The sequence below is a fragment of the Platalea leucorodia genome, assembly GCF_965183815.1.
Source record: "Platalea leucorodia genome assembly, chromosome: W".
Classification (NCBI taxonomy): domain Eukaryota; kingdom Metazoa; phylum Chordata; class Aves; order Pelecaniformes; family Threskiornithidae; genus Platalea; species Platalea leucorodia.
The window spans coordinates 35189956-35211288 of NC_138859.1; the positions used below are offsets into that span (position 1 = coordinate 35189956).

The following is a 21333-nucleotide window of genomic DNA, read 5'->3' on the forward strand; positions in this document are numbered from 1 at the left end:
GATTAGCGAAACTGGCGACGTGGGACGGTCACCGGCCCGGCCCCCGCGCCCTGCCTCGCCCGCCGGGGTGAAACCGGGACTCGGAGCCGGCCGCGCCGTAGCGCAGCGGAGCCGGGGGAACCAGCCGCCGCAGCGTCCCCGCCGGCGGGACGCGGAGGCAGGGGGCAGTCGCGGCGCTCTCCTGCCGCAGTCCCGCCGGCGCGGCGCGGTGTCACCGCGGTGGCGGGGAGCCCCCGGGGGGCGGCAGGGCGGTGGGGCCATGGCGCTGCGGGCCCGGGCGCTGTACGACTTCAGGTCGGAGAACCCGGGGGAGATCTCGCTGCGGGAGCACGAGGTGCTGAGCCTCTGCAGCGAGCAGGACATCGAGGGCTGGCTGGAGGGCGTCAACAGCCGCGGCGACCGCGGCCTCTTCCCGGCCTCTTACGTGCAGGTGATCCGCGCCCCGGCCGCCGAGCCGCCGCCGCCCGCCCGCTACGCCAACCTCCCCGCCGGCGGCTTCGAGCTGCTGCCGCCCCCCGTCGCCTTCAAGCCGGCGACACAGCAGGCCCCGCCGGCGGCGGCACCCGAGCCCTTCTCGCTGCCTCCTGCTGTCGGATACCCCTTCCCGCCGGCGCCCTACGGCGGCTCCTACCAGCCCAGCCAGGGCAGCGATGACGACTGGGACGACGACTGGGACGAAAGCTCCACGGTGGCCGATGAGCCGGGCACCCTGGGCAGCTCCTACCCTGACTATGAGATGGTGGGCAGCCAGGCCTCTGGCCGCTACCGCCTGTCCACACAGTCTGAGCTGTCCCTGAGCTCCCGTGGTGGTCACCTGGCAGGCCACCCACACCCGCCCGGCAGCGGCGCCAAGAGCTCGGCCACGGTGAGTCGCAACCTCAACCGCTTCTCCACCTTTGTCAAGTCCGGCGGGGAGGCCTTCGTGCTGGGCGAGGCATCAGGCTTTGTGAAGGATGGGGACAAGCTGTGTGTGGTGCTGGGCCCCTGGGGCCCTGAATGGCAGGAGAACCCCTACCCCTTCCAGTGCTCTATTGAGGACCCCACCAAGCAGACCAAGTTCAAGGGCATGAAGAGCTATATTGCCTACAAGCTGGTGCCCAGCCACACCGGGCAGCAGGTGCACCGCCGCTACAAGCACTTTGACTGGCTCTACGGGCGCCTGGCCGAGAAGTTCCCCGTCATCTCTGTGCCCCATTTGCCGGAGAAACAGGCCACTGGCCGCTTTGAGGAGGACTTCATCTCCAAACGTCGCAAAGGCCTGGCCTGGTGGATGGACCACATGTGCAGCCACCCAGTGCTGGCTCAGTGCGATGCCTTCCAGCACTTCCTCACCTGTCCCAGCACGGATGAGAAGGCCTGGAAACAAGGCAAGCGCAAGGCTGAGAAGGACGAGATGGTGGGTGCCAACTTTTTCCTGACCATCAGTGTCCCCACTGGCTCTGGGGCCGGCCTGGACTTGCAGGAGGTGGAAAGTCAGGTGGATGGCTTCAAAGCCTTCACGAAGAAGATGGATGAGAGTGCCCTGCAGCTTAATCACACCGCCAACGAGTTTGCCCGCAAACAAGTCACTGGTTTCAAGAAGGAATACCAGAAGGTGGGGCACTCCTTTAAGTGCCTCAGTCAGGCATTTGAGCTGGACCAGCAGGCCTTTTCAGCTGGCCTCAACCAAGCCATAGCCTTCACCGCAGAAGCCTATGACACTATCGGGGACCTCTTTGCAGATCAGCCCCGGCAGGACCTAGATGCTGTGATTGATTTGTTAGCACTGTATCAGGGGCATTTGGCCAATTTTCCAGACATCATCCACGTCCAGAAAGGTAACACCCTTACGTGTTTTCTGAAATGATGAAGTTTTATGTATCAGTGGTATGCACACAGATATAGAGACAAAGGGCTAAATTTGCTCTGCATCTGGCTTGCTGGCCTTGGGTTAAATCTTTCAGTGTTTACTCAGGTAAACTGTTGCTAAAAATACAAAAAACACATCAGTGACAATTTTCATTCTGTGCCAAAGGTCTAGATGTTGTTGGGAATTTTATTTGTCAGAGGTTACTGTGTTTGGCTGTGTATCTCTGAAAGAAACCACATCTGCCTATACCGCTGATACATTAATGATTAATGACACTTGTTCAGATAAATAGAAGTTTGTAGCACTATATATGTGTAGATGATTTCCTTGCTGTGAAGTTAATACTATTCATATATTCTTCACCATTGTGAGAAGACTAGCCCATTGTTCATTCTTTTTGCTGTTATATATGATCAGGGATGTGTGGGGATTAGAGCTGTAAAAGAGACCAAGAAAACATTACATATGCTGTACAGAAATGGGTGTGTGTAACAGTTATCCGAGAAAATGCATGAGCTTCTTTATTGAAATTTATTTTGGAGATTAATAAGTGGTGTTCTGCACCCTAAGAGGCAGAGCTTGAATTGTCACCCACGGTGAATCAGTCTTTTGTGCCCTCATGTGACATTTTCAAGGTTTTTGCATCTGGAACAGTGCCTTGAGTTTTATGATAAAAGAGTTGTAAGAGTTTTTTCAACAGATCAAAAAGGCAGTCTTTCAGGAGGTATGCATTATTGCTGGGAAAAATTGAGGAGGCAGAGTTGGTATAAAGTGCACAATTTGTTGTTATTTTAAAAAGTAAGCTTTTCATTAAAATTACATGCATTACAGATTTTTTTATTAGGTGGAATAAAACAGCAGATGATATATACTATTTAAATACTATATCCTCAAGCTTTAAGACTATATAGAGTTCTTTGTTGTAATATTTTTGGAGACTTTACTTTGAGGAGAGGATTGGGAATAATAGATAACTTGAGTGTCTGTTTCCTTTATAGTTCTGTTTAAATTTGCACTTATTGGTTAGGTTTACCATGCTGAACCAGGGAAAGTTAATCTAAATGAGCTTCCACTAGAGCAGTGCATGAGTATGATGTATGTAGAACTGATTTTGCCAGAACACTGTCCTGGTTGGAGAAATGTACAGCTGGTCTGCGTGCAGGTGTTAATGCTCCAGCACCTCTGGGCTAACACTGCCTTCAACACAATATTATCCCTGGTACGTACTTGCCATCAGAAAATGGCATGGGCTTGAGATATTGGTCTCTTGAGTGTCCATGTTCATCACAGGAATAGGTTTAGAGATGGGTTATATGTTTGTTGTTGTTGTTCCCTTTACAAAATAGGCAAACTGGAAGAAAACTGAGAGGAAGATGTTTTTTACCCCCAGTATATCACTGTTTTATTACTTTTAAAAGTTACTTGTAACATGGTATAACTTTTCAGTTCCAAATTGTAAACTTCAGATGAAAATATGAACTGTTTGGTGTTCTTGCAACATAAGAGCTTTCTTTTAAATTTATTAACTGGGATAGTTGTCAGTATTTGAGAATTATTGTCTGTATAGACCAAACAAAAATCAGTTGGTGATAACAGATCATCTGAAAAATAGAGTTGATGTGTCTTTCTTTCAGTGTTTTATTTTCTAGCGTACAATTTCTTTATGCAGTAAAATGACCCCAAAGTGCCCTTAGAAGTGGTAGAAACAGCAGGCTGATTGACACATTCCTTACATGGCCATGACTTTAAAAAGATGAACTCGGAAGTTAGGAGTACTTCTCCATTTTTTTTCTACATAGTGCAAATGTATTGCCCACTTGGGATAAAAACTGAAGCCTTTTCTAGACTCCATTTCTATATTACCCTAGACCTGAGAAGGACCAAAAAATAAAGGCTGCTATGCCCAAAACATACCCATATCTGTGGGTATAATATTAGACTGCCTTGTCCTGTTATGGGTTTGCTCCACTGCAGATAGTTGAACAGCTGCTTAATGTGATTTGGAAGTGTGTTTTGTGGTATGGACTGAGAAGTCTGCATGTCTGGGGTTTTTGAATAATTTCTGCAACTTTTCTTCTGCAAAAAGAAGGCCAGAGAATCTCTGAGCCAGAGACAAAAATTTCCCTCCATTTGGACTTTATCTTTTCTCCTAGAATTATGAACCAAAGCCATGTAAGCCCTGCTATTGCTTTGTCTGTGTATCAGCAGGAAAATGTGTTAACCATTGTGCTTTTAATTGCTTCTGCCTCCTGTGTTGAGGACATCATACATGATCTGAAGTATGCAGAAAGGGATTGTCATTTTGGTCACTTGTGTAAAACATGTGGACCAATGGACTGTGGGAATATTTTCAAACTGCTTATTGTCTTATGAATATATTAAGTATTTTATGAAATGGCAATAACTTCAATAGGAGATTTTAAAAGATTCCTCTCCTTCATCTTGTGCACCCAGCATTTAAGGAATTTTCTGTGAGGGAAGGAAGAGTTGGAAGTTCCTGCTCCAGAAGAGAGAGGAAGGATTTGAACTCCCACATGCAAGTTGAGGACCAACTTCTGGTTTAGTAGGCTTGAAAACTAAGCTACACTTTTGTCATTTCTTTTGCAGAACTGGTGTATCTTTCAAGAAATACTAGTTTCAGTTGCTTTAATTTTGAGAAGAACAGTAGCCTCCCATCTTAATTTGTAATGGATAATGCCTTCTTTTCTGTTTTTTTAAGGTCTACTTGTGGAAATTCCCTAAGCATTCTTGGCAAAATAATTCCTAAATATTAATTGCTAGAGCTTCACTCAACTGATGAGATCTTCTGACTTACATAATCTTCAACATAAATGCTCACTGCAGGCCCATGCAAGTTCAGGTTCAGAAAATTTATGCACATGTGAGAATTTGAGATAGTGTATGCTAGTACTGTAGCTCGTGCTGGTCTGGCTATCTTGTCTTGATATTTGCTTAGTGAGAGTAGAGAAGTGATGGGGTTTAGGGTTTTTCATTCAAGTTTTTTTTGAGGAATTACTATAATTGGCCTCTTGTGATTCCTGAAAGTGGAAGAAATACTGCCTAACTTGCTGTTTCATCTCTGCTTTCCAGATTTCTCCTTTCTCTTAACATTATGATGTTAACGCTCGATAAACTTTTGGTTATGATTTTTGCAGAACAGATTTGAGAAAGTGGCCTAAATGTTTTCTAAGATGTAGGCAGCAATTCCATTTCCTCTGCATGCCAAGATTTAAAAGAATTATTTAAAAAAATATCTGAATGACCCATTTGTGAAAAGTAAAATAAGGCAAATGGTCTTATTTACCTGAAGCAAACTTAATTCTAGAAATGTCTAAAGAAAGTTTAAAGAATGTGCTGGGAGTGTTTTTAGAATATCTTATAAAATTATAGGCAAAAAAACCCCCAAAAAACATTCCAGCTGGGAATGCATCAAAATTTAAAGCATCAAAAAACCCCAAACAGCACTGAAACCTGGAGCTCTCTATAACATTTTCAGTGAATTATTTTTTTTGGGGGGAGGGGGTATGTGTGTTCATAAATAAATCAGACTGGTCAAAATTCACCTGAAATTTTATATCACAATTTAAAAGCAGTGCTCTTCTCTCTTGCCTGCTTTCTAGCCTCTTAAATTTGTTGTGCAGAGATGTTTTTTCTGTCCCTATTTTTCCTTTATCCACCTCCCCCCCCCCCCGCTCCATCCCTCAGATACATACACCTTGCATGGGGTTCAACTCAGGTAACTTTACTGTCTAAGAGTTAGGCATGTAATCCTAGCCAGATGACCCTCACAACACTAAAAAGAGATGGGTACCTATATTTCATCTGTTTAAGGACTTTGATGAAAAACGATGGATTGCTCTAGGACGACTGTTGTATTTCTTGCCCTCTCAGCTTCCCCATTGCTGTTACAGCAATGATGTAGTGTTGTCTGCTTGCTGCTGAATCACCCAATATTACCTCCCAGTATTTGAAGGTAACCTGAAGGAAACTGAGACTTTTAGATGGCTAAAATATGAAAGAATCTAGAAACTGTATAAAATAATAGCTTCCTTGGTATGTGTTAATCACACAGAGGACAACAATAAACAAGACTAAAATTGAGCAATGGCCTTACTTGAAGAAGATTAAACAGGGAAAAAAAAATTGACTTCTATGTCCTGTCTACCTAAAAGATGTATGGGTCTTCTTAAATGTGTTTGTTTTTTCTCTTTTCCTCTCCCTCCCCCATCTCTTCTTACCTTACCTTTCTAAAGGAGCAAGATTCACGCAGTCATAATGTGTTTCTCTTTCCTGTTACCTTTTGGAACCCGTTACCCTGATATCATACAAATTTGATGATGGAGAGACATTTCATAGCTGATAAAATCCCAGTGATTTTTTTTCAAAAACAGCTGGTAGCAGAGGAAGAGTATAACTGTTCGTCCCATGGGAAAGACTACATGCATTACTGCACACCAGAAAGTCTATCCAGCCTGCCCATTTAGTCCCAACAGGCTGGAGAAGTTTTGATCAGAGCTCACACCTATAGATTTGACCAAAGGCAGTACATTGTCAGCTCTTGTGCTCTTACAGGTACTTGCTCACCGCAAGCATTAAGGCCCTGTCTACTGGGAGAACCTTGTGGACAGTTAGATAGTAGCAGGACAGTGTAGATAATGAAGAAGTAAAAATTATTTTGTAGAAAGAGGAAGTAATTTTATTTCAAAGACTATGTAATACCTTTTCAGCTTGAAGCTTATGAAGAATCTAGATGGTGAGATGGTTCTCTCTTGCAGCTGAGAGAACTCCAGGTCTTGCTAAAAGGACTTCCATCCAAACAGGGAAGAGAAGAATTGGTAGACTAAAACCAGAAAGTAGCTCCCAGAGCTTTCCCAAATCTTCGTAAGCACATTATCAAAAACAAACAAGCTGGCCGATTTTTCTATTTTGCAAGTCACCTTTGAAACAAGGACATGTTTCAGCCTTTTCAGCATCTTTCCATGACTTCATTGTTAGACTTTGTTTGAACAGTTAAAATGCCAAGTTAATGTGTGCAGACTGTATAAACTCATCCAGCTGGTACCTTACTTATTTTAAATTGCCTGGTTCAAATAGCACAGAATTTGAAATTCTAGTTAAAAAAAAAATGAAATTACATTTGGCTTAGCCCCCAAAAGATTAGTTTTATCGGCAGACTAGAGCAAACAAATGGCAAACGCTTTCTACACAATCTTGTTTAGATCTTTCATGAAGGCCATGAGAATTTAAATTAAAAATAAAAACTAGTGAAAAGTGTGTTTTGGAGTGGATGTCTCATGAAATCGGTAACAGAATAGATACATTTAAACAATCTGTTCAGGTCTTGTCAGTGATTGCTCTTGTAGCAGACCAGGGAGAAGAGATGGTTTCAGCCTTTGTTTTAGGTAGGTACACATCATGGGTGGACAACTTCTGTAATGATGATGAACTGAACTACCCCCTTTATGCCTACACGCAATACTTTCATAACAGTGTGAAAAGCAGATTCATGCTACATTGCATTTTTGCCCTGTGGTAAAAAGCAACTTGCTATTCTATTTTTTTCAGACTTACCATTTTGAATCAGTATATGCATTAATAGCTATGCCAGCTAACTGGCAGTGTACTGAAGAAAGATCCATTTTCTCAAATATCATGATAACGACACTATATTTTCAAGTTGCTTGCAGTTTTATATAAGTCTAAACTCAAAGGGGTAGATCCCTTCCTACTAAACAGGCAAACAATTCTTTTCTGCCTTTATAATACTATAATATTCTCTATTGTCCTGGTTTCAACTGGGATAGAGTTAATTTTCTTCTTATTAGCTGGTATAGTGCTGTGTTTTGGATTTAGGATGAGAATAATGTTGATAACACACTGATGTTTTAGTTGTTGCTGAGCAGTGTTCATACTAGTCAAGGACTTTTCAGCTTCCCATGCTCTGCCAGGTGCACAAGAAGCTGGGAGGGGGCACAGCCAGGACAGCTGACCCAGACTGGCCAAAGGGCTATTCCATACCATATGACATCATGCTCAGTATACAAACTGGGGGAAGAAGGAGGAAGGGGAGGACATTCGGAGTGATGGTATTTTGTCTTCCCAAGTAACCGTTATGCATGATGGAGCCCTGCTTTCCTGAGGATGGCTGAACACCTGCCTGCCGATGGGAAGTAGTGAATGAATTCCTTGCTTTGCTTTGCTTGCATGCGCAGCTTTTGTTTTACTTATTAAACTGTCTTTATCTCAACCCATGAGTTTTCTCACTTTTACCCTTCTGATTCTCTCCCCCATCCCATTGTGGGGGATTGAGCGAGTGGCTGTGTGGTGCTTAGTTGCTGGCTGGGGTTAAACCACGATATCTATATATTATATGTTCTATATTAATTATTAATTTAATAAAATTTTTGTATTTACAATTTTAAATTAACATATAATTTAATGATATATAATATATAGCATTTCTTATATATAATATGAATATAGCATTATGTTATTATAATGTTCACGTGTTCTGCTTTTGAATTATATATTTTAATTGGTTACATTAATGATGGTTTACCTTGTATATTTTTTACTGCAACAAGGAGTCTACTTTTTTTGTCCTTACAGAGATACTGCAGCATTCAGATTTCTAAGAGAGAGCATTTAAAGGACACTAGGGAAAAAGTGGAGCGATATCTGCATTTTGTTTGGATCTTGACTCTTTTCATATGAATTTATGTAAAGTGTCTATGCATGTTGTATTTGCTTATCTTAGGACAGTAGCGGAGCTAAGCAGATGATGATGGACAAGCAAACACCATAAATTGTGCTTGCTCTTTGCTTCCCTTCAGCCTTACAGAGAACAACATCCAAAAGCAGGTCTTTCATAGTGCCCCAATAAAGTAGGGATGAATGAGTAGGTGGAACCTGCATTTATACTTGCTTCTCTTGATAATGGTATATGGATATCGATATGTGGTCTTACCTGCCTTCTCCTGTCCACCCACATCCCATGAATCTCAAGAAAATTTTGAAGAAGTTACCATAATGATGCTTACAGTCATTTTGGTCATGACTTATATTCGTCTTCTACAGATCCAGAGGAGACATTTCTGCTCATATGTCAGTTTTACTGAAGATTAATTTATATCACACATGCACAGCATCATTTCTGATTTAGGTTGTTGTCTTGAAGTTGGCATTATCAACAGGGCATTTACAAAAGCTGTTAAGAGTCTATAGCATCGTTCTGACAGAATAGTGCCTGTTCTTAACATCCTAAATGGGAGAAATTAATGTTCAGAACCTATGATGATTACACTGTAATAGACCAACTTAAACTCTGGAAAAACGAGATTTATCTTAAAAGCCTGTTTGGTGCCACTTTTAGATGTAAGCTAGTAAGAAGTACTTAAAATCACTGAAAGGTTTCATCTTGGTACTTCTGCAAATTGCAGTTGCTTAAATTTTCAAGTGTCCACCCTGAAAAGCATGACCGGCTTTTCAAGGGGCAAACGTACTGCATTTCTAGCAACCGGTCTAGTTTAAGTTTCGCTCCTTTCTGTACCCCCAGTCTGCAGCGTCAGCTGAAGCCGTACCAAAGAAAAACTCCTTAAATGGTACATATGAGTGCTGAAAAGCACAGACTGTCTTAGAATTGGGCAAAACCAGCATTACCTAGTGTTTGCCTCTTGGGCTGTGGTGCAAAAAGCTATGTTTGTGATAATAGACAGCAATATACACAATGTAGCTGGATTTTAAAATCAAATTATTCTTGACAGGCCCCCTTTCAGACATCACTGTAGGTACCTGTAAGTCAGAAATACTCATGAACACAGTTTAGACATGCTGTAGTGGCTGAAATAAGGTCATTTGTTTGCTGAAAACACCGCCTGTGTACAATACATCTAAAAATACGTTAGTTTTAAAGTCACTTCATTCAAGATTTGAATGGAAAACTTCCATCCGATTTTGCACCATTTTTACATGCGGTTACCTAGCAGTATGGGCTTTTTTTGTTTTGTTAATGGGGTTATGTGTGGCAGTAGGTGCAATAGACAGGTAATTCTGTAGCGTTTATTTAATTTATTTTGCCATCTTGCTCTCACCTCCTGTTATCAACTGTTTCAAGGGCAAACTATGACTTGTTGCTTGCATAGCAGTGTGATGTAACGTGGCCCAGTGAAACATTCATACTGGAGGTGCTGCACACCAAAGCTTGTAGATTCCTCTGGGGGATTCTAGAGCTGAAATGCACATTGCGAATGTGATAATTTAAATATTTTTCAGTAGTATGAGCATTTTGGAGACTCTGAACATGCACAGGTATGATTACAGTCCTTGTAGATCTGGATAAATAAATTGGCCATGTATGCTCTTCCTATGTGTGTGTACACCAACTTGCAGATGTATGCAGTGAGTCTAATCAGGTCTTAAATATGGCATTATTTAAAAAAAATAGTTATACATGTATCGTGTCCATTAACACTGGTAGCTCTTTAAAACTGAGTGACATTTGACACTGCATTCCAACACCATCATTAATTGGTTATATATTAGTTAAATCAATGTAGATGTTAAAACCACCAGATGAGATTAAAATTAATCAAGTTTCTGAAATCTTTAGCAAAGACTGTTTTATTTTAGTGTAATCTCTGAATTGTGTATATTAGAAGGTGATTTCATTTTGAACTGAAGAATGCAGTGATAGCTTTCAATGAGCTTTGCAACTGGATAACTGGAAGAACAAATAATTCTGTCTAACGTTAATAATCCTGCAGTCAGTCAATGTTAACCTAGGTGGTAGCAGAGTACTGTAATTTACGAGCCTAGATGTATAGGATAGTAGTATTTTATTGGTTTTTTTGAGCAATGGGCAATGAAATATTAAAAAATAAACCTCACTGTTTTTAACTGTTGTTAGGCTGCAGATTCTAAAAGCATTATAGCCATTTTCACATATCTATACACCCCCCGTAATACTAAAGTAATTAAAATTTGATATATTTTATTTTTATATTTCTAACTTTCATTATGGAAAATAGAACTTTGTTCAAATAGTTTTCCACCATCAAGAAACATATCATCTTTGAATTAGAAAGCCTGATTTTGAAAACGCTATTGTGTTGGCACACTCAGAAAAAAACAAGTGACTTCATCATTTTGCCTTTGATGTTGAAGATCACTTGCTTTTTTCTGTTTAAAATTGTAAAACCAGATTTTAAAGTAGCGAGTCATTCCTACGTTAGTTACTGTAATGTTACTTTTTCCCTGTGATATTTCTTTTATACACTTAAGTTTCTGCTGGAGAAGTCTTCTGTTTTTAATTTCGGGCAAATTCCCATTATGCTGCTTTGCATTCTAAATCATGGCCAGAAAATTTAAAGAATTTGCAGAATCTTAACGTAGGCTGCTTTTGTTAATCTGTGCTCAAAGCATTCTTAAGCGAATAATCCGTCAACATACGAAAATCTCTATTCTAGTACATAAAATTTCATTGTTTCACTTTTAATTGAGAGAGGGAAGTTTGGGGGCTTTTTTCAGAGTAGGATTTCATGTTATGTGTAATCTCGTGTGGTGCTTCTGCAACTTTCCTTGTGTTGGAGCTAATGATCGTGGAGCCCTGGGCTGAGTTGGATCATATAGCTAAGCCATTGATAAAACTAAACCACCATCTCCCTCCCCTCCAGTCCAAAAGCAGTTTTTTATGGGATTAGTCATTTGAGTCATCCCATAACATCTTTGCTAGATATGTTGTAAGTAAGTGGGATGGCCATGTAGATAGGCTTGTTCTGGCAGCAGATTAGAGATATGTTGTTTAGAGATAATGTTGTTTAGAGATAATGTTGTTTCTTTCACAGTTGTTTATTTCAGAAGGAGGGTAAATCAAAAATGTGCTGCTATATGCACATGGGCTACCCAGGGCTTTCCTTTTCAAATCTTTAAGCAAAGAGCTGTAGTTAAATAATCTCATCATTAGGTTCTTTGGTAAGGAAAAAGTAAATTTATTTCATTTTCTGCTTTTGCATCCTTTTATGAAAGCCACTAAAAGCAACATGATGAATATATTTTCTCCCTTCTTTTCAGAGATGGTGTCTCATATTAGAGACAGTGTCTTGTAATAAAAGTAAAGCAAAGAAACAGAGTCGTTAGACTCTTTCAAAGCTCTCCCTTCAATAGCGAGTAGCCTGCTTTGAAGGACACATCATGCCTACTGTTAGGCCTTTTAATATGATGGGCAGATGAATGGTGTGGAAATGTAAGTTGTTTTACTTTCTAGTAAGTAACGTACCAAATCTTATTTTGTAGCTTGCTGACAGTAGAAAGACGAAAAATTGTTTATTGCACAGGTCATTTTATTTGCACAAGATTTCTCAGATACAACTGCTGAAAGATTTTCTTTGTCAAACTTGGGAGTTTCTTTAAGGAGCACAGTGTTTTCTGACCCTAGCTGTCCTTCCCCGTGAGGGAGTCAACTCTCAGAGGAGCCTTTGGACTTTGACGCAAGGTCTTGGGGGAGGCTGTCACACTGAAGCTTGTTGGCCGGGGGACTTCTCAAAGGTGGTGGTCAGGAATCTGGCACTCTTTGGTTTTGCCACACTTACCACTGATGTCAAGGCTGGAATGATCACCCTCCTCAGGTTTTTTTCCATTCTGCCATATTTTATGGCTGTTGTTTTTTTCAGTATCATTTACAAATAGGGTTTACAAATAGAGTAAGTATGGATTTGTGCTTGGAGCAGCTCGTGGCCAGGTGCCACATTTCCGTCCCTCAGAACGGTTACTGCTTCGCACCTGCACCATGACCAGTGGCCCCAGCGGTATGCTAGCCCGTGCTTGCCTCCCTCTCGGCAGTGCCGAAGCCGGCTGGGGAAAGGCAAAGAGCCGTCACGTGAGGAGCTGCGCATGTTGTTGGGCTGGCACCCAGCTCACTGCTTCACTCTCCCTCCCTCCCCCAGCTCCATTAAAAATATAGGAAGCTCCCTAGGCTGGTACAACCGTCCGATTATTATCCACTATTGGTTGTTCAGGTTGGCAGTGATGAGGTAGCCGAGAGAAGTCCAAAGACAATCAAAAGGGATTTTAGAGAACTGGGGCAATTACTTGAAGGATCAGGACTGCAGGTAGTGTTTTCCTCCATCCCTTCAGTAGCCGGGAGGAATACGGAAAGGAGCAGGAAGACCCATCTCATTAACATGTGGCTCAGAGGCTGGTGCCAGCGGTGGAATTTTGGGTTTTTCAATCATGGGGCAGTTTGCATGGCACCAGGCCTGCTGGAGACAGAAGGGGTTCACCTGTCTCAAAGGGGGAAAAGGATTCTGGCTCAACAGTTAGCAGGCCTCACTGAGAGAGCTTTAAACTAGATTCAAAGGGGGAAGGGGATAAAACCAGGCTTGCTAGGGATGAGCCTAGGGGTGGCATGCCTGTGTTGGAGACGAGATCAATAGGCCAACTGAAGTGCATTTACACCAATGCACGCAGCATGGGCAATAAGCAGGAGGACCTGGAAGCCATTGTGCGGCAGGAAAACTATGATGTGGTCGCCATCATGGAAACATGGTGGGATGACTCACACAGCTGGAGTGCTGCAATGGATGGCTACAAGCTCTTTAGAAGGGATAGGTAAGGAAGGAGAGGTGGTGGGGTAGCCTTGTACGTTAGAGAGTGTTTTGATTGTCTAGAGCTCAACGAAGGTAATGATAAGGTTGAGTGCTTATGGGTAAAGATCAGAGGGAAGGCTAATAGGGCAGGTATCATGGTGGGAGTCTGTTATAGACCACCCAACCAGGATGAGGAAACAGATGAAGTATTCTACAAGCGGCTGGCTGAAGTCTCACAATCCCTAGCCCTTGTTCTCATGGGAGACTTCAACTTACCAGATATCTGCTGGAAATACAACACAGCAGAGAGAAAGCAGTCTAGGAGGTTCCTGCAGTGCGTGGAAGATAACTTCCTGACACAGCTGGTAAGCGAGCCAACCAGGGGAGGTGCCCCGCTGGACCTGCTGTTTACGAACAGAGAAGGCCTGGTGGGCGATGTGGTGGTCGGAGGCTGTCTTGGGCTCAGTGACCATGACATGATAGAGTTTTCGATTCCTGGAGAAGTAAGGAAGGGGGTCAGCAAAACCGCTACCCTGAACTTTAGAAGGGCAGACTTTGGATTGTTTAGGAGCCTGGTTGAGAGAGTCCCTTGGGAGGCAGTCCTGAAGGGCAAAGGAGTCCAGGAAGGCTGGATGTTATTCAAGAAGGAAGTCTTAAAGGTGCAGAAGCAGGCCGTCCCCATGTGCCAAAAGTCGAGCAGGCGGGGGAGAAGACCAGCCTGGCTGAACAGAGAGCTTTGGCTGGAACTCAGGAAAAAAGGAGAGCTTACCACCTTTGGAAGAAGGGGCAGGCAACTCAGGAGGACTACAAGGATGTTGTGAGGTTATGCAGGGAGAAGATTAGAAAGGCGAAGGCCCAGCTGGAACTTAAACTGGCCACTGCAGTTAAAGATAACAAAAAATGCTTCTACAAATACATTAGCAACAAAAGGAGGGCCAAGGAGAATCTCCATCCTTTGTTGGATGCGGAGGGAAACATTGCCACGAAGGATGAGGAAAAGGCTGAGGTACTTAATGCCTTCTTTGCCTCAGTCTTTAATAGTCAGACTGGTCATCCTCAGGGTATTCAGGCCCCTGAGCTGGGAGATGGAGATAGGACGCAGAATGAAGCCCCAGTTGTTGGAGAGGTGGCAGTCACCGACCTGCTCCTCCACCTGGATGCTCACAAGTCTATGGGGACAGATGGGATCCACCTGAGGATACTGAGGGAGCTGGCAGAGGAGCTTGCCAAGCCACTCTCCATCATTTATCAGCAGTCCTGGTCAACTGGGGAGGTCCCAGCTGACTGGAGGTTAGCAAATGTGACACCCATCTACAAGAAGGGTCGGAAGGAGTATCTGGGGAACTACAGGCCTGTCAGCCTGACCTCGGTGCTGGGGAAGGTCATGGAGCAGATCATCTTGAGTGCCATTATGCAGCAAGTGCGGGACAACCGAGGGATCAGGCCCAGCCAGCATGGGTTTATGAAAGGGAGGTCCTGCTTCACTAACCTGGTCTCCTTCTATGACGAGGTGACCTGCTTGGTAGATGAGGGGAAGGCTATGGATGTTGTCTACCTGGACTTTAGTGAGGCCTTTGACACTGTCTCCCACAGCATTCTCCTGGAGAAGCTGGCTGCTCATGGCTTGGATAAGTGCACTCTCTGCTGGGTTAAAAACTGGCTGGACGGCCGAGTCCAGAGAATGGTGGTGAATGGAGTCAAATCCAGTTGGCGGCCAGTCACGAGTGGTGTTCTCCAGGGCTCAGTATTGGGGCCAGTCCTGTTCAGCATCTTCATTGATGATGTGGATGAGGGGATCGAGTGCACCCTCAGTAAGTTTGCAGATGACACCAAGTTGGGTGGAAGTGTTGATCTGCCTGAAGGTAGGAAGGCCCTACAGAGGGACCTGGACAGGCTGGATCGATGGGCCGGGGCCAACTGTATGAGATTCAACAAGGCTAAGTGCCGGGTCCTGCACTTGGGTCACAACAACCCCATGCAACGCTACAGGCTTGGGGAAGAGTGGCTGGAGAGCTGCCTGGCGGAAAAGGACCTGGGGGTGTTGGTTGACAGCCGCCTGAACATGAGCCAGCAGTGTGCTCAGGTGGCTAAGAAGGCCAATGGCATCCTGGCTTGTATCAGGAATAGTGTGGCCAGCAGGACCAGGGAGGTGATAGTGCCCCTGTACTCGGCACTGGTGAGTCCGCACCTCGAGTACTGTGTTCATTTTTGGGCCCCCCACTACAAGAAGGACATTGAGGTGCTGGAGCAAGTCCAAAGAAGGGCAACGAAGCTGGTGAAGGGTCTGGAGCACAAGTCTTATGAGGAGCATCTGAGGGAGCTGGGGTTGTTTAGTCTGGAGAAGAGGAGGCTGAGGGGAGACCTTATTGCTCTCTACAACTACCTGAAAGGAGGTTGTAGTGAGGTGGGGGTCGGTCTCTTCTCCCTAGTAACAAGGGATAGGATGAGAGGAAACGGCCTCAAGCTGCGCCAGGGGAAGTTTAGATTGGATATTAGGAAAAACTTCTTTACCGAAAGGGTAGTCGGGCATTGGAACAGGCTGCCCAGGGAAGTGGTTGAGTCTCCATCCCTGGAGGTATTTAAAAGATGTGTAGATGTGGTGCTTAGGGACATGGTTTAGTGGTGGACTTGGCAGTGCTAGGTTAACGGTTGGACTCGATGATCTTAAGGGTCTTTTCCAACCTTAACGGTTCTATAATTCTATGATGTTTCAGAAAATAACGTCTTTGTAATATATCAAGGAGAACCCCGAGACTAACTTTTTTTTGTTTCCCATGTCTTCTCTAATTCCCTTTGCAGTCGTTTTGCAATAATACTTTCACTCAAGGTATACAGTAGAGTAACAAGAACATGGGTGCTTGCTGAAAGAGTGTTTTATTAATCATAACTGACATATATGTAAACTGTTATCTCACTACTAGTGAAAGAAATCTATTTGCTGTGTTTTAGCATAATTAATCACTAAAGTGAAAGAAATATTTGAATAACTGCAGTGATAAAGGTATTACAATTATATAGGGTTTTAAAAAATTAGCGTATTGGCTCCTATAAACTGGGTAAGTTTTTAAGTTCAGTATTTTGGACTGAGATACTGAAGACATTGATATATTGGTGACTGAATGGACGATACACATTTCTGAGAGTGACTGACTGAATTGCAGACCTTCCTGACTTCAACAGATACTTAGTGCTGCATTCTAGCAATGTTGAGCCAATGCTTCTTTGTGTTTCATCACATATGCAGTGTTGCCGTATGCAGTTAAATCATTGCTGCTACAGCAATTTCTTAGATGTTTTTCAGAAAAGTGATACAGTTATGAAGCGTATCATTAATTACTGCTTGTGTTTTTTAAGAATCGAGCAAGCACTGTGCAAATAAAGAGCAAAAAAGGGCTCCTGGCTGAAAGAATTCCCTTTCTTTAGGCTTGTCTTTATTATTTGGTTTAGTAACTAAAGACACAGCTGACGTTTCGCTCCTGACTGCTGTATGCAAAACTTCAAAGCTGATGTTCAGGTAGCTTGGGGAGAGGTGGAGATGGGGCAGTGGGAAGATGGTACACCCTTATCAGGTACTGCTCGTCTTCAGCTTCCGATTGCCCATGCTGGCAGGTGCGGGGGAGACCTAGCTTCAAGTGAGACAAAGGAGTTGAGTGAAGAGCAGTCTTGATTGCAGTCTTCATGAGCTGAGCCCTGAAACTTTTTCCTTCTGGTTACATTGCAGGCAGCAACTTGGGCTTATGTCATGTACGCTAAGCGTGAAGAACCAGTGTAGGGCTGGTTGCTAGTAGGCTGATCATACAGTGCAATTGGAGAGCTTGGAGACACACATGCATCAGCATGGGTTTACATGTATATATGCATATGTATAGTGTGTGTGGGGGAGTAAGTACAAGCTCAAGTATGGATTCAAACCTACCCTTAGTTGACTGTTCACACAATCTCAAAGCATTTATTAGTGAAAAAAACTGCAGGTGATGGGAAAATATATTGCTTGACCCAAACCTGAGTGCTCTCAGGTTCAGGATTTTTTTATATTTAGTTTTCCTGAATGTATTTGTGTTTTTCTGCCACATTGCAACCTCATGTTTGTATGTCCAGCTTACTGATTCAATGCACTTTTTTCCTTATAACTCCTCAGCACCTATTTAAGTTGCTGTTTGTATTGTGTGTTTCACAACTTGGAAGTATTTATTTCTAGCAGGAATTTTATGTTGTCCCTGTCTTCTTGGCTGCTGGCACATTACTGTAAATGTCCCTTGTTAAATGTGTTTATATCATCTTGTGTTGTCTAATCTCATACTTCAAAACAAGCACTGAAACCTGCGAGTTTCTCTTAAGCCCTTAGCAGCATTCAGTGAGCACCACTGTCTGTTTAACATCAGTCTTTGGGCAATGAAAAACAGCATTCACATCTGCTTTTCCCCACCTTTAAGAACAGAAATAGATGTAGAACACCTTTTTGCAGTGTCTTTGATCCAGGCTCTCTTCGCTGTTTTAAAGCTAGTCCTGATCACTGGAACATGATCTCCTGACAGAAGGTCTTTTCATCAGACCAGAAGCTTTAAATGTATGGGCAAGTCTTTACAGAATCTGTAGAGCTGGAGCTAAAAAAAAAAAAAAATTTTTTTTTTTTTTAATGTATTCCATCCCTCTGGGAACAGTGCATTGGCAGATATTTATCCCAGATGTGTATTCAGCGGGAGGTTTCCTTGAGCTAATATGCATTAGGAGGCGACTCCTGTGTCTTTTCCCTAAAATGTGTGTTAGCCTTTTCTAGGGCTGCCATAATTCTGCTTTTGTTTTGAAATACATTTGTGATGGGGTGACCATGGATGGATGCTAGGTGCCCATAGCCTCATTCAGAAATCGGACTTTGTGAAACATCACAACTGCTCACAATCTTTGTGAAACAACAAAAGGAGATCTGAATACACAAAATCTTGCCAATACACCATTCTGCTTTGGCACTACAGATACCCAAAAATTAATTATTGAGTACTAGAGAATCTAAAAGTTTATTTCAAAGTTGTAGACATCCAGGTAGAGCTAACACAATCTTGTAAGAGCTAGAAGAAACACAGAGCAAATGAACTGACAGACCTCCTCCTCCAAATAGCTAATTACATCCTACAAAAACAAAATATTACCCAAATCAGATTCACCCAAAGCAGACTCATATAGTGACACAGAATACCAAGATGCATCTTACACATTTATGTTCCTGTCTCAGTTTCCCATAAGAATACATAAGGAATACATGCAAGGCTGTGAAAAACTGAAATTTGGGACTTACTGGAAGCCAGATGGAGCTGGTTAAATAAACATGACAACTCTTCACGGGGCCCATGCTGGAGTAGTTCATGAAGAACTGCAGCCCAGGGGAAGGACCCACGTTGGAGAAGTTCGTGGAGGACTGTCTCCTGTGGGAGGGACCCCACGCTGGAGCAGGGGAAGAGTGTGAGGAGTCCTCCCCCTGAGGAGGAAGGAGCGGCAGGGACAATGTGCGATGAACTGACTGCAACCCCCATTCCCCGTCCCCCTGCGGCACTCGGGGGGAGGAGGTAGAGAAATCGGGAGTGAAGTTGAGCCCGGGAAGAAGGGAAGGGTGAGGGGAAGGTATTTTAAGATTTAGTTTTTATTTCTCATTACCCTACTCTGATTTAATTGGTAATAAATTAAATTAATTTTCCCGAGTTGAGTCTGTTTTGCCTGTGACAGTAATTGGTGAGTGATCTCTCCCTGTCCTTATCTCAACCCACGAGCCTTTCATTATATTTTCCCTCCCTGTCCAGTTGAAGATGGGGATTGATAGAGTGGCTTTGGTAGGCACCTGGCGTTCAGCCAGGGTCAACCCCCCCCACATATGGTAAGAAGTGTAATATGAAAGGAGAGAGTTAAGACATTACAAATAGTTGAAGGAACAAGTAAGTTAAGTGTATCATAAAGGTTGTGAAAAATGTCATATCACTAACATCTTATGAGAAGATAAAAGCTTTATTGGTCTGACTGGTTTTAGTTATATGAATAAAATATGTATATAATATTTAAGGTAAAGAAATTACTCATGGGAAATTGAGACAGGAACATAAATGTGTAAGATGCATCTTGGTATTCTGTGTCACTATATGAGTCTGCTTTGGGTGAGTCTGATTTGGGTAATATTTTGTTTTTGTAGGATGTAATTAGCTATTTGGAGGAGGAGGTCTGTCAGTTCATTTGCTCTGTGTTTCTTCTAGCTCTTACAAGATTGTGTTAGCTCTACCTGGATGTCTACAACTTTGAAATAAACTTTTAGATTCTCTAGTACTCAATAATTAATTTTTGGGTATCTGTAGTGCCAAAGCAGAATGGTGTATTGGCAAGATTTTGTGTATTCAGATCTCCTTTTGTTGTTTCACAAAGATTGTGAGCAGTTGTGATGTTTCACAAAGTCCGATTTCTGAATGAGGCTATTTTTCTGGTGTTCATGTAGGCTTAAATTGATTTGATTAGTTTTCTAGTGCTTTCATTTTTTTCCACTGCTGGTATATTTATCAGATATTCTCTGAAGGACACCATCTGATTTTTAAGATTGTGAAATAGGCATGTTTTACTAAATTTTGTAAGCTAGAGCCTTAAAAAAAATTTTTTTTTAAACAAGATTCGCTGTTCTGTGATTTTTGATCTGAAAAAGCTTTTATTTTATTCCTTTTCATTCATATATATATGCACACATATAAATACATTTAGAATGAGCCTTCTATGAATCCTTGTTGTTATTAAATCACTTGTTAAAGTACAGTAGTTGAGTCTACATTGTCCTCACAGTTCAACTATTTTGTTTTGTTCTTTACACAGGAGCCCTTACCAAAGTAAAGGAGAGTAAGCGACATGTGGAAGAGGGGAAGATGGAGCTCCAAAAAGCTGAGGGCATTCAGGAACGCTGTAACATTATTTCTTTTGCGACCCTAGCAGAAATTAATCATTTCCACAAAATTCGTGTGAGGGACTTTAAATCACAGATGCAGCATTTCTTGCAACAGCAAATACTCTTTTTTCAAAAAGTGACACAAAAGCTAGAAGAAGCTCTTCACAAGTATGACAGCATTTAATCTCTGAACTTTGATTTGTGGACTTTCCTCAGTATGAATGTGACTCAAGCAGCAGAGCAAACATTGCTGCTGCTGAAGAACTGTTGCCAGTCGTAGATGGTGGTACAAGGATGGTTTTGTGTTCACCTGGAATCCTGGTTTAATCTCCGTTTACGTAGAAAGGCAAGAGTTATAGGGCTATGTAGTAGAAACAGTACCACTCATTGTAACTAAGTTATATTGTGTATGCCTACACTACCATTGTAACTTTTTTGAAATAATGAATATACTATTTGCCTTATTGCTTTTTGAAATATGGTATTTTAGTGCATATTTTGTAGACCTCAAACCCTTTTGGATCTTTAAGGAAATTGGCTAGATAAAAGCCTGCTTCAGATGCCTTTTTACTTTCCTAGATTTGGGTTTCCTAAATTCAAACGATTCTCTGTTTACAGACTCCTAGTAGAAGCAGCCATGTGATTCTGTGCCTTTAGACTCTATTTTTCCTTTTTCAGTAAGTCACATTTTTATGACTGAATGAATGAAGGGTTGATGCCTATAACAGGAACTGATTATGAAACCTCATATTGACTGGAAAAAAATCAGCTGCCATCCAGTTTGCACAGCAAGTACTGTCTTACGACAAACGTTGTCTCAAAAAGGAGAGCTTAAATCTGTTCACACTTGCCCTGAAAATGGAGACTACTTGTTACATGTACTAGGATGTTAAGCACATATACAAAAATATACCACTAAATCCCCTTTCCAAAATGAATATTACAGTGAGGGGATTTTTTTTTAGCATAAAGCATTATTGTGAGTGGAAATTTGA

The 21333-nt window shown here is 42.4% G+C and overlaps 1 protein-coding gene across 1 annotated transcript; it reads left to right on the forward strand.

Moving 5' to 3' along the window:
- Positions 1-259: 259 nt before the first annotated feature.
- Positions 260-20522, forward strand: LOC309601962 (sorting nexin-18-like; the record flags this gene model as incomplete). The annotated part of the gene is made up of 2 exons (XM_082335220.1): positions 260-1817; positions 20269-20522. 2 exons carry the CDS (start codon positions 260-262, stop codon positions 20520-20522), a joined length of 1812 nt encoding a protein of 603 aa, XP_082191346.1.
- Between the last annotated feature and the right edge of the window lie 811 nt (positions 20523-21333).